At 43.9% G+C, this 13,568-nt stretch overlaps 1 protein-coding gene across 2 annotated transcripts in view; it reads right to left on the bottom strand.

Annotated features, from left to right (window-relative positions):
* Positions 1-13,568, bottom strand: part of ILDR2 (immunoglobulin like domain containing receptor 2) — a 61,020-nt gene that overhangs the window by 12,777 nt on the left and 34,675 nt on the right. The window contains exons 4-7 of one of the 2 annotated variants that reach the window (XM_057535317.1): positions 13,027-13,083; positions 10,163-10,309; positions 8,849-9,025; positions 582-695 (exon numbers count right to left, since the gene is read on the bottom strand). In XM_057535317.1, coding sequence (XP_057391300.1) covers positions 582-695; positions 8,849-9,025; positions 10,163-10,309; positions 13,027-13,083 — 495 coding nt within the window. The remainder of the gene's footprint in view (positions 1-581; positions 696-8,848; positions 9,026-10,162; positions 10,310-13,026; positions 13,084-13,568) is intronic. The other variant, XM_057535323.1, reaches the window with a different exon arrangement.

The raw sequence follows: 13,568 nt of genomic DNA on the forward strand, positions 1-13,568 counted from the left end.
GCTTGCCCCTCAGCCTCTGCTGCTGGGCATCTAAAAGGAATGTAGGCCTCTTTTTTACAAGATTTCTTTGGCAGACTTGCTCTTTCACTTTCACTGATACGGCAAGTCGGGCAGCTGGACTGTCGTTCAATGCTAGGGCCTTTCATGTTGGAAAAAACTGATACTCAAGCTTCCACATCCTAAGTCATTATTTTGAATATATTTTAAAGGGAGTAGTAGGGAAAAGCTGTTTTAATAAAATATTTCCAACCCCAGGATTGCATGGCCCCAGCAGTACTGACTGCCCCATGGAGAGACACAACAGGAACCAAGATGGTACATGATTGCTCTATTCTTTTTTTTTTTTAATTCTATTATGGTTTATTACAGGATATTGAATATAGTTCCCTGTGATTGCTCTATTCTTCATACCAGAATCCCTTTTTTCTTTCCTCTATGTACTCAAAGCTACTTTCTTTAGGGTGGTATCACCAGCACCCCTACTAGTTCTGACCCTGAAAGCTCAGGCCTGCCCACATATGGTCACCCCCAAATCCCCTTTAGCATGATGCACAGATCACATAAAACTAACAGATGCTCACATCTGCCTCTCATCCTTCTGGCTGGATCAAACTGAGCCAGCTCCTTCTCGACATAGTATAGGACCTTCATGGAGTCTCTCTCTTTGTCAGCTTGGATCCGGTAACCTTTGCGAACTGTTGAGAAATAGACAAGAAGGTGAGGTGAAAATAATCAGGAGAAGGCAGCTTCCATTTATTTTACCAAGTAGAAAACATGGGTCCCACTAATAACAACTCTTCTTGAAATCACCCAGAAATAGTAACCTGTAGTTCTATATATGGAACCGTACGCGAGGCCCCTTTATCAGATGCTTCCATTAGAATGGAGGATCGGCAGGTCAACAACAAAATTCTATTACAGTATATTTTTCGTCATTTGTTAACCTCTGCTTCCTACCTCCTGACCTCTTATAGCTCTACTTAAAGCTCATCTTCTCAAAGTTTGGGGGAGTACACTCACACTAGAAAAAGACCACTTTCTAGACTAGGGCCGCAGATCACTCTACAGTCTGAGGATCATAACTTCACCTGGTGGAAGCACATGTAGCTTTAAAACAGATACCCAAACGTCAGGGACCTTGACACAGGTGGCCTAAAAGCCTCTAGTTGCTTGGGAGATTGTGCAAAAATTCCGTAACTAGGTGATGCGTAAGAGCTAATATTAGATTATAGGCTTTATACACATTAGTACAAAATAAAATGCAAAATACATGGATTACTAATTATGGTTCCAGTATTATTTCTTTAGCATTTTCCTCTTAGGAAAGGGACTACCATATTTTTGACATGATTAATTCAACCTGCTGCTATGTGGTTACAGGCAGGTGTTATTTTCAGGGTTTAATAAAAAACAAAACTAAAGCATGAGAGATAATACCATCTCCTACATTCCCATCACTCATATTTAGGGACAAAGGCTGTTGAAGCCCCATGTCACTTAAGCATCAGTCGAGTCCAATACCAGCCCCAAGGGTGATCAGACACACGGGCAGGTCCAATCTTCACAGATAAGAGAAAGAGAAAACAAGAAAGAGTGAAAGGAATGGGATGGGGACGGAACAATAAGAGTAATAGACAACACTTAATTGGGCACTGAAATGTGCTAGGTACCGTGCTAAATGCTCTACATGGACATTGATTCCTCACAACTACATACGGAAGTTAACTGTTAGTAGCCGCATTTCATGGTTGAGGACACTTTGGTTCAGAGAGGTTTCATAACTTGCTCAGGAATAAGTGGTAGTTCTGGGACTGGAACCATGTAGTCTGACTGAAGCCCAACCACACTGGGCATCTTGCCTCTCTGGAGTCTAGGAGCAGAGACAGTATGGAGAGATAGGAGAGGAAGACAAAAAGGAAGAGCCCAGAGTAGAAAATGCTCTTCGGTGTGCCGTAGGCAGTGTCATCTGAGGCACGGTCCTACCTTACAGCCTACCTTATCAGGAATGCACAGTGGGATGGAAGCAAATGACCCACCTCCAATATCCTCTGTTCCCAGAGTAGGGCAAATACCATAAAGAAACCATATGACTGCATGCACCTCTGGAGAAGATCCTGCTTTCTGCACTCTGGTCATGTTACCCTGGCTGTGGACAGAGCCCCCCACACAAGCATGTACATGGAAGATTAAAATATCATCTTCCACAGACTCTAATCACAGCCCTGGCACTGAAGACTGGGAAGATGCCCACACATCCATTTGCAGGTGCACTGGTTTTCTATATGGGAACAGGATGGGCAGTCCACATTCAGCTCCAATTGTGGAATTACTTTAAAAAAAAATTAATCTCAGCACACGCTTGTTAGTACACCTTCTCCTGGAGGTTAGATCCATAATCCCTACGCAGAAGCAATTATTAGCAGAAATGATTTTATTTATCAAGCTACACACTCTTCCATCTCTGCAGAGGTGTTTACATAGTACAGACAGTTCACTTAAAATGCAATTATCCCACAGAACTGCTATGTCTGTTCTGAGGCAGTTATGTCTGATGGATGAAACACAGGGCTGGGACATGGGGAACTGGGCATCTTGTAGGCATGCCGCTGGATTTACTGAGGGACCTCAAATAAGGGGTGACCTATCCAGGACTCAGTTTTCATGTCTGTAAGATACAGCTAATACTTTTCACCTTTTAAATAATCTCATAGGGAAAAGACAAATATATAAACCAAAAAGAAAAAGAAAAAAGAAAGGAGACAACAAAGACCAAATCAGTGGAGCCCTTTGAGTTCTCTGTAATTATTAGGGGCAGCTCAAATGACACCTCATCCAAAAGGCTTTCTTTTTCTCTAGCTAGAAAAAGTTCTCTCCGTTCTCTCTCTATCCCACTCCTAACTTACAAATCATTTATTTTGAGCTTTCATCATGGCCCTTAATATATTCTCATTGGTTTCAAATGATTTGTATAAATGTCGAATCTTCCCAAAGATTCTTGAGGGAAAAGAATGCTTATCATTCTAGCTCAGTGTAAAGCCCAGGATGGTGCTCTATACATAGTATGCACTTAAATGTTTGCTTGAGCTGAACTGGTACCAGCCTGGGGCTGGGGGTAGGGTTAATGCTTTCTTTAGAAAGAGTATTTTCAGTAGTTTCTCTGTCTAGATTGTAAACTTCCTGAGGTCAAGGACCAGTTCTCTCCGTTCATCTCTGCATCCTGAGCACCTAGCATAGAACCTGACACATTGCAGACACTCAAAACACATGTGTTTGTATGTATGAATAAACGAATGAATGAAAATCAGGAATAAAAACTATATCACAAAGAATTACAAAGTAAGGCAGAAAAGGCCATGTGATGGGTTTGTTGGAGAATTTTCACCAGGAAGGGGAAGGCTTGAATGGTAGCTTGAGGGAGCAGCAATGTTTAGGTAAGTTTTCTTATTTTATTGATGATTATTTTTTAGTAAAGAAAATGAGCATGTTTACAGGCATTAGGGAAGGGTCTACTCTACCTGCAGCTGTGGCTTTATCTAGGTGTTCTTAATATGTGAAGCACTGTATAGCAAACATTCAGTAATACTGAGATAAAGGGGGGAAGAGTATTGCTGTAGGGAACAATGTACCAGCTGTCCCCTGGCAATGAGAGATGGCGGCCATCCTGAGCAACAGCTGGAAACTGCTCCCTTATCTGCAACTTGGACCGGCGCTTAGATTGCTTTCTGTGTCATTATAACAGATTGCACTCCTCATTATGAGACAGATTTGATCATGTATGCATAGGCTATCATGCCCCTGAAAAGTTACAGTAACTATTCACAGCCTCAAATGACGATGGCAGCTTCGCCTTTCAGTACTGGCATTATAAAGAGACACCACTGTACTAGATACTTTCAGCTTTGATTTCTCAGTCGCACCAGCTCATGACTTCAGAAATCTTAATCCCTCTACTTTGTCAAAAAGGACAGAGGCAGAGTATTGATGTCTAGACTTTAGAGGCATCATCCGTTTGGTTTCAGTAGCTAAAAAGCTAGGCACTTCTCCCTTTAAGAGGTGTTGGTTTTCCTTTTTTAATTGAAAGCTGTATATTCGATGGGTGGCACACTATAACTAATCTCTCATCGTGGTAGCACCTGGCTCTGTGTCATGTATCTGCTCAGGAGCACAGAAAACCGTTCTTGATCCCTCCAAGCAGATGAGACTTTTCCTTCTCTGAGCTGGCATTAGAGAACAGTCTTATCATATGCTCCTTTCTATTTTTCACTCATTTTATTTCCATTCACAAGCCCCCAGAAACCACTCTGCTGGACTGTAAACTCGAGAGAAAATTGGTATGCATTCATTAAATTTTTCTTGATTTGAAAATAAATAGAATGGTGTCAGGCCGATTTTTATCTGTAATTTGTCTGAAGATCAGAGAACTCTCTGATGTGTGGCAATATTTTAATAAGAAATGTCCTACATTATTGGCCAAAGACCAGCATTTTTTGGAAAATGACTTTTTTCCTGGTGATATTTCAGTTTAGGGTCGATGGATGATTTATTTCCCTTTTGAAGTTCAGTCTGGTCCAAGTCCTTTGGTTGGTGTGGATTTTCATACTTCAGCTCCTCTAATTTATTAGCCTTGCCAACTTTGATTTTTACTGGAGAGGGACTATTGGGATATTCATTTTGATGCCAAACTATAATTTCAAAAATTCTTACTGGTAAAAGATTTGAGGTGATACTTCTAACCCAATTAAGGCTCAACTATTTTTCAGCTAATTTCCCCTTTAAAGCCAAATCCAATTTGTAAAACTTGCAAAAGAAGTCTGTAAGGCAGATATCCATGGATATAGCCTTGTTCTTCCTGTCCTATCTTAATAAGCTAAGGAAGGCTGTTTATGGATAATGGAACAGCTGCCAGATTCCACCCCCAGGGTGACAGCAGCTCAGTTGTGGGAGAAGTGATGCTTAAAATTTGCATATTCTCTGTATACATACAGTAGGCATATATATAGACACACATCCTTATTAGTTTGAAAAATGGCATTTCAGAACCCTACTTGCCTATTCAATTCTTTTGCAAGAAGGATGAGTGGAGACCAGGTAGATGTGAAAATAAAATGGATTCAAGCAAGGGAAAAGATAATTGCATTAATCAAGGTGGGAGATGATGGTGGCAATGACTAGGATAGTTGAGTAGAGATGGACCAATTCAAGGTTATTTTGAGGTCCAATCTGAAGGACTTGGTGACCAGCTGGATGAGAGAAGTAAGGGAGAGGAAGAGATAAGGATCAAGTCCCTGCTTCTGGTTTGGGCTACTAAGTAGATAACGGTGCCATCCACTGAAAATAAGAAATGTAGGAGTTGGTTTGAGGTTGAGAAACAGCCGATTAATTCCATTTCCTAGATAGAGGTTGAGCTGGAAATGCCTGTAATACATTAAGGTGGATATGTCCAGAAGGCAGGTGGATATATGGGACTGAGGAACAGGAGAGAGGATGGAGATAAAGACTGGCAGCCATCAGCATATAGATGATGACTGAGGCCATGGACTAGATGAGATTTCCCAGGCACAGGACCTTGCACAAACAGGAACACCAACATCTGGGGGATGTGCACAGAAAGAACAGCCAGCATACAGTGAAAACGGTAGGAAAAACTACAAAGTACAGTGTTGAGGAGGGCAAAGAAATATGAGTGTGTTGTCAGGGGTGGCAAGTGCTTTTGAGAAGTCAAGGGGGCAAGCTTTGAGAAGCATCCATTAGAGTTAGCAATAAGGCGATCTTGGCAAGAGCTGGTCTTTGGAGTGGTGAAAGCAATAGCAAGACAGAAGTTAGTTGAGGAGAGGAAATGGAGACATTAAAGATTCAAAACTCTATCAGGGAGTCTGGCTGTGAAGAGGATAAAGTGGATAGGGAAGTAGCATCAGAGGAATGTAGGGTTTTTGCAAATTGTTGTATTTTAATGGGAGAGATACGAGTGTGTTTTGAATGCTGATAGGAAGGAGTCGCTAAAGAAGGAAAGGCTGGAGACGTGAGGTGGGAATGGGGTGGGGTATGGAGATTCAGTAGAGAGAGAACCTTGACAAAGCTGAAGGGGATGGCTCCAGAGCAGGACAGGAGGAGACAGTCATCTTTTTTTGTAACAGAGGTAACAAACAAACATAGCAGGTAGCTGCTATGAAGAATGGGAGAAGGAATCAGGGTGCCTCTTATCTCTTGCCCATTCGGTAACTAACTGGCTATACTATACATAGCTCATCAAAGATGCCTTTTCAACTACACAGAGTGTTCAAAAGAGTATTGTGTACAAATGTAATCTGAAAAATTACTGTTGCTAGATGATTACCCTAAAATTGAAGTAGCATAAAAATAAAAAATAGGCTAAATTTACATCTTTATAAATCAGCATTTCTTAACACTTCTAACATTCTTTAAAGAACAATCTACATGGAACAGTGGCTTAAACCATTTTTCTTAAAGGAGAAATAGCCAAATGCCATCAGTACTTCTGGCCATGGGACCATGAGTACAGAAATGTGCCCAGTGAGGATCATGAAGAACTCACTCCTGACTCAACGAGCCAGAAAATGATCACATGAGCCAGACTAGCTTGGCCAACACTGGTTGTGCATTCTCCCCTTTTCCCCTGCTAACAGAATCCTGACTTTGTTCATTTCCAAGGTGAATAGGTGCTTTGGCCTAAGAGATGAGTCTTGGTTGGTCCAAGCCAATCTGGTTTAAGAATGGAGACAGGACACAATTCTTGCCAATAAAACTACATGGAGAAGTCTGCTGGAAGGGGAAGAGGCTTCTGGAAAAGTTTTCCTCACTCTTGAGAAAAGGAGCACAAGGAAGGAGCATAACTTTTCCATCTCTGCATGCATTTAGTATCTGGGACTGTGGCAGTCATCATGGAATCTGGAGGGGAGCCAGCCCGGGAGGACAGAGGATGCACTCGGGATGCCAGAACAAAAGATGGAAAGAACTAGGTCCTTCAGTGATGCCACCTGAACTGTTCCATTAACCAACCCCAGAACCACCTTACCTTGGAATTTCCTGCTATGTGAAATAAGATTTTTTTTTTCTATTTTTTAAGCCACTTCTAATTGCAGTTGGTTAGTATGGCAGAATGGAGCCAAAATGACTGAACTGCATGCAAAAGCAGGAACTGGAAACAGGTTGAAAACAGGAGAGAAGAAGTATTTGCCATTCTATGAATAAGAGTCATTTTATTATGAGAATCCATTCAATAAAAAGTAAGAGGGAAAGGGTTCTGATGGGAAGGAAGGAGACAGAAGATTGGGGGCAAAAGGCAAGCTGCAAACAGAGCATGAGACAAGTCCTATTAATGCCTCTTTTGCCCACTCCATCCTTCGGGGAAATGGACTGTATTGTCTTTATCTCTCTAATACCCTGTGTGTCCTTGATCATTAACTTTTACTTCTCAGTCTGTGACTCATTCCCAATCTCAGACGTCAGAATTCTGCTAATAGTTCCTGAGAGAGAAAAAAACACAAATACCAATTACTCACTGAGGATATCCAGTCCTTCCAGGGTGGAGCATTGACAGTTCATTAAATGGACTAGACATTCGTCCTTGCTCCCCACTGAAGGCCATCCAGATACCTCCAGGGGAGAAATGTCTGTTTCATCAACCCTAGTGGCTCATTCACACCTAGGGATTTAAAAATCACCTCCTAAACATACTACATACACAGTTCTAACCTTTACTACTCTGTAGTCCTGTTCAGATGCCTCCAGGAAAGCTACATTTTAATGCCTCTATACTCCTCTACCCCTGCCTATAACCTCGAATTCATCATGCCCTCAGTGGGGCTAATCTTCATCCAAATAAACTCTCCTTACCAGTTATCTCATTTCTGTCTAGGATATGCACCACTAGACAACTGGGCTCATTTTGAAGCCTCCTAACATCTAACTGCTTGCTGTTTCAAAGCATCTCTCAGATTCATCCACTCATTTCAATGCCCGTTGTCTCCATCATAATCCAGACACTCACATGTCCCACTTCAATCACACCTCAGCTCAAGGTCTCTGATTCTACTCTCGCCTACTTACCACTCGCTTTGTCAACACGTCACCTCTCCACTCAGGAACCTGCCTGCAGTGGCTCTCATCTGCTACGGCAGCAAGCCCCAGCTCTTCCGGGAGGGGTTTCAAGGCCCTCCCTAATCTGGCTCCACCATATTCTTCCACTGTCTTCCACTCAGACAGACAAGCTAGACACTGTCAAATACACACACTGTGTTCTCTTAGCTCTGGGCTTCCACCCTGCTGGCCTGTGTGTGTCTCTGCTTTCCTAATCCTTCTCATTCCTCTAGGCCCAGCTCTAATCTCCCCTCTTCCCTGAAGACTTTGTAACCATCCCAGCTCTTTCTCCTTTGAACTCCCAGTACCATATGCTTTAGCATCTAATTGTCCCACTAAAGGTCCATTTTCTTTCCCTGGCTGGGCCACACTGCTTGTTAGACAAACCTTGTCCTACACTTCTGAGTGTTCCTCATAGTACCTGGTAGAGTCCTGAGCGCCAGGTAGGGAAGAGATAACTATTTATTAATTGAATGCTCAACATGCAAGGGGTACACCTTGCCTCTTTTTCTTATAATTTTAGTTATTGAGGAACCTGGGAAGAAAGCAAGGGGCAGCTATGTCCTGCAGCCCTTGGAAAGCCTGGCATGCATTCCAGGAGATATCTGATACAGCTGGCAGGCTCCCATTCCCAGAATGGAGATAATCATTGTCCAAAGAAGCGTCACCGAACTGATGGTTCTCATCAGCAAGGAACCAGAGTGGAAGCCAGACAGGAGCATGGGGCAGGGCGGTCGGGAACTAGATTTACCACTGTGGCTTCCTCCAGTGGAGTCACTTGGTGCCAGGGGAGGTGGATGCGGCTTGTCCATCAGCACGCCAGATGCGGGGGCTCCTCCCAAGGGGACAGAGGGGATGGAGTAAGGGCCGGGGACACCGGAGACAGAGGGAGGGTACCCGGCCTTTGCTGCTTTCCCTGCTTCATACACTGTGGAGGGAGATGAAGAGCAAGAGAGATTACATCATCCCACCCTCCACAACCCTCACACCAAAAATTCCTGAGGGTGTGCTTGAGGGAGCTCCTGGATGTATGCTCCGGCGCGGGCGTGTGTGTGTGCGTGTGTGTGTGTGTGTGTGTGTGTGTGTGTGTGTGTGTGTGTGTTCTACTAGTCCTGAATTGATTCATTGGAACCCCTCTCCCCCACTCTCTTGGACTCCTCCAGCGATGACATAAGGAATTACAGTGTTTAGTAGTACCTGGCAACTGCGTGATTCAGCAGTGCTGGGAGCTGTCACAGCAGCCTCCCCTGTGACAGCAGCAGCCCACTCTGAGGCACGTTGCTACAGGCTGCCTCAGCCCCTCTGGAGGAGGCCTAGCACTGGGGCTGCCCAGGGCTGCTTCCAGGAGGCTCCTAACCTCTTCTAGAGAGGCAAAGCCGGCTATGTGCTGACACACGGCCCCGCTCTGTGAGCCCAAAAGCAGAGCAAACACTCTGACTCCTCGCGCGGAAACTGCTGTGTTCCTAAGGATACGAAAGACACACATGGTGTCTCTCTCCTTCAAGATGTTTATGGCAGGGTGCCAAACTTACTGCCTATATGGGCTTGGCCAGGGAGGTAAAATTGTGAATCCCCAAAGGAGGACTAGTTCCTTTGTGGACCATTTTGTCATAGGAGTAAATACAACTCATCTGTGTCTGGATGGGACCCAAAGGCTGTGGTTTGCACACGCTGTTGGTAAACAAGAGGAGTTCTCTGCACGCACAAGGCATGACCAGAGAAGGTTTCCTCTAGTTTGGATGCCCGAGGAGAGGGCAAAAGCCTTACCCCGCAACCTCACCATCCTGAACCTGCCCTTCCTTTCAGCAATAGTGTCAGTGAGGATTCCAAATGCAGGGGTGATAGGTGTAAATCAGAAGCATGGAGAGGTGCCTGTAGGTGAGAAGGCAAACAAGAATGGTCATCTCAGGAAGCCGGGGGCTCCCAGCAGAGGAGAGTCTGGAACGATCGCTTTTGGGGTGGAAGGAAAGGCGGTGGAGAAGGCGCTCAGGGCACATAACTGTCTGATGGAAAGGTGACGTTTCTTTTGATCACTTTGCGTCTCCACGCTCATCACTTTACTCACAGGCCTGCGGGCAGCAGCAGGAATCTGGGCAACAGGGGCAGCGGATGTAGCAACAGCAGCTGTGAGGGCAGCACTGGCACCAGCAGATCCCCACCAGGACGAAGAAGAGGAAGACTCCCAGGATCACCAGGCCAACAAACACCCACTCTGGAAGGACGCACAGAGAAACCCACACTCGAGGCGGCACCCTCTCATCGGTGTCTCCCTGGGAGACGAGTGAGTGGGAGGGACCTGGGGGAAGACAGTATCTCGTAACAGGGCACAGAGCCCCCAAACTACGGAGGAACTCTGAGAGTGAGAAGTGCAGACCCTCCCAGGGCTGGGGCGTGGAGAGCAAGGAAGGTTACCGGGGTCATACTGAGCACACATAATGACCAGTACCAAGTGATGGGGGAGTTTTAGGGCCCCTTCCTGGAGAAAGGGCTCACCTTACCAACTGTAGTGTCAGAACAAGTATGGGACAAGAGCAGAGATTCCTGGCTAGGTAGAGGGGAACTTTGCTTGCTGAGCTATAAAGTGGTGGGTTCTGTGAATTCGTATCTTTTGTAGCCAAGTTAATCTTGTCCCTAAAAGTGTAAGTCCTGAGAAAAAGTTCTCTATGTCTATATGGTCTAAATCAGAACATATTTAGGTGGTCCAGGTCCCTTGTGTATTCATCTGCTTTCCCTACTGACTGCCTCTTAACATCTTTCCTGTACTCAGCATCAGGGCTGAGATCAAAACCCTTTGCTAAAGAAAACTAGAGACATAGGCTCCGAAGAGAAGAAACTGTCCCCGTTCCCCAAGAATGGTTTGATCACACTCCAGCTGACCACACTACACAGCCAGCATAGCCACGGACTAAAGTCGCTCAGGACCGTGGTGGCTGGGAAGGCTCTCACGTATATATCTGACCATGTTTGTTAACGTCTGCTATTTTCACAGCTCTGCCAGAGGCTGAACGTGAATTTAATTCATTTGCCCATCCAAGAGATTAAGAGAAAGGAAACAAATCCATTTGGCTTAGATAAAAATGACTGTGGCCCTGGAGTGACCTGATGTCATGCTTTTGGGACTTGGCTATAGGATCCAATGTCCCAATGGGGGCCTGGGACGGACTGGAATGAGCCATGATTTCCTTTCAAAGCAAAAGATTAAAGCAATTCATTTTGATTGAAAACCATCTCCCAAAAATCCCTTTGCAATCAGCTTCAAGTACACATTGTTTTGTTTGAATTTTAGTTATTAAATATTCCTTCATTGAAATGGAACATTCAGTTGGAGCTTGAGAATATGATATTTTGGTTATATAAAGGGTTTGTGATAATGATAAAGTTATTTGACCTTTGTTTAGAACATAATTTCCTCAGAGAGAAAACAAACAACTTATGTTTCCTGAATGGTCCTCCTCACTCACCCATCAGAAACACATTCAAAATAACCAGGTCACCCTCTATTCAGGAAGGAAGTGGGAAGGCCTTGTGCCCAGCTAGAATGTTCTGGAGAGCATTCTTGCTGAGGACAGTACATAGTTGAGGGCTTTGGCCTGTGCCTTAGCACTAACATAATAACACAATGCGGCCTGAGATAGATACGGGCCCTGAGGATGAGATGAGCTGTGTGGTATGGTGACTACAACTCGGGTCAGGCAGTCAAGGATAAAAGACTGGCAGGTTACCTTGGAGAAACAAAGAATGTTATCCATGAAAGGATTCTTGCAGTCAAAAGGGAGAGAAATTCAGGCGACCAGGACCAGATATGAAAAATACAGTAACTTTTCCTTGGGACTGAGGGATATAACATCTAGTATGAAGCAATGCAGTGTAACATTGTTTTTTTTGTGATGAGCAAATGCGTACAAATTGACGGAACTCTGGATAAGGCGGATCACAAAGAAATATCTGTTTGCGTCCTTGGGATCAACATCAGTAAAAAGAATGTCTGTATTTGGGTTGGCCAGCTAATGGGAAAGGATCAGGAGAATTCACGGAAGAATAATTAGTGAAGCTCAACTGTGAAGACTCTGGATGCTTCTTAAAACCTGAATCAAGTCAAAACCAATCGCCAGGATTATTTTGTTTCTCTCTTTTGCTCTCAATTATTAAGCAGCTCTTAATCCTTTGGCAGAAGCTCTCCAAAGCAAGGCTGAATCGTATCCTTTCCTATTCCCTGCCTTTGGATATGTCCTCTCCTAGTTCATTCTTGTTTCTCTCTAATCCTCCTTCCATGATGGGCTATAGTGCAGCATCAAACTGATGTTGGCTTGTCTAGCTGGTATGTTCAACAGAAGCTACATAAAAAGACAGAGGTGTACACTTGGTGCAGGTGTCCTTGACATAGGGTCCATGGACCCCAGCGACTTAGGGGGCCAAGAAGCCCCTGAAATTGTATACAAAGCAATGTAGATCTCTAAATGTGTACTTTTCAAGGGAGGAGGGGTGCATAGCTTTCATAAGGTTTGAAAAAATGTTTTGATAAAGTTATAAAAGGCAATTCAGAGTAACATGGTTGTACACTAATGAATGGGTAAACATAAAACTTAGGGAATAAGGAATGCAGATTAATAACCACTCCGTTAAGGATACTTATAGCTATCTGGGTGCAGCTGAGATACTGAGATTGCGAAAAGGCCTGCATACCTGACACTGAAGGACTGGGTCCCCATCTCAGCCTATTTTTAATTACCATTATTCTTTTAGGGCCTAGTAACAGAAGAAATACAATTTGAAGGCTCTTCCAATGGGCTTAATACATCCTGGAAAATACCACAGACATATATAGACAAATGTACAAATAAATTAAAGGAGCAATTAGTAACTAATGCAGAGGCAAGACAGATGGAGGGATAGCAAATTAAGCAAATACAGAGTTAAATGACTGAATACCTGGCATAATCTCCACAGCAAAACTGGGCAAGAGATCAGCAAGCAGCCCTGTCCTGCCTAAAAGAAGTGGAAGGAAAAGAAGTAAAGAGGTTACTCCAAAGGAAAAACACAGCCTGAAGCCTAGCTCCAGCCAGCACCATCCCTGCATGGGGCCATTGATCCATGCTGTCTGTGTCATGACACGCACATCACTGGGCTGGGCTCAGTCAAGAGAATGACCTTCTCCATCAATCTTTGGCAGCCATCTAAGAACTCTGCACCTAAACCAGGCAGAAGCAGAAACAGAAATTTCTCTCCAACTGTTATAGAAGGAGGAAATCTCTGCTTCAAATATGAAAAACCCTGCTTGAGCAGACTGACATATACCATCTCCATTCATTTATACATCCTACTCCACGTATATTATTGGAAAGTCAAACCCGTCTGTATCCAAACGTTCAACCTACATTTTCATACATCCATACACGGTCCCATGTCCATATAAAAACAAAAGTACATATTTGGTTTTAACTCAGAATTATCTCCCTACATGATTCTATTTA

This window comes from Balaenoptera acutorostrata, chromosome 1, assembly GCF_949987535.1.
Source record: "Balaenoptera acutorostrata chromosome 1, mBalAcu1.1, whole genome shotgun sequence".
NCBI classification, from domain to species: Eukaryota; Metazoa; Chordata; class Mammalia; order Artiodactyla; family Balaenopteridae; genus Balaenoptera; species Balaenoptera acutorostrata.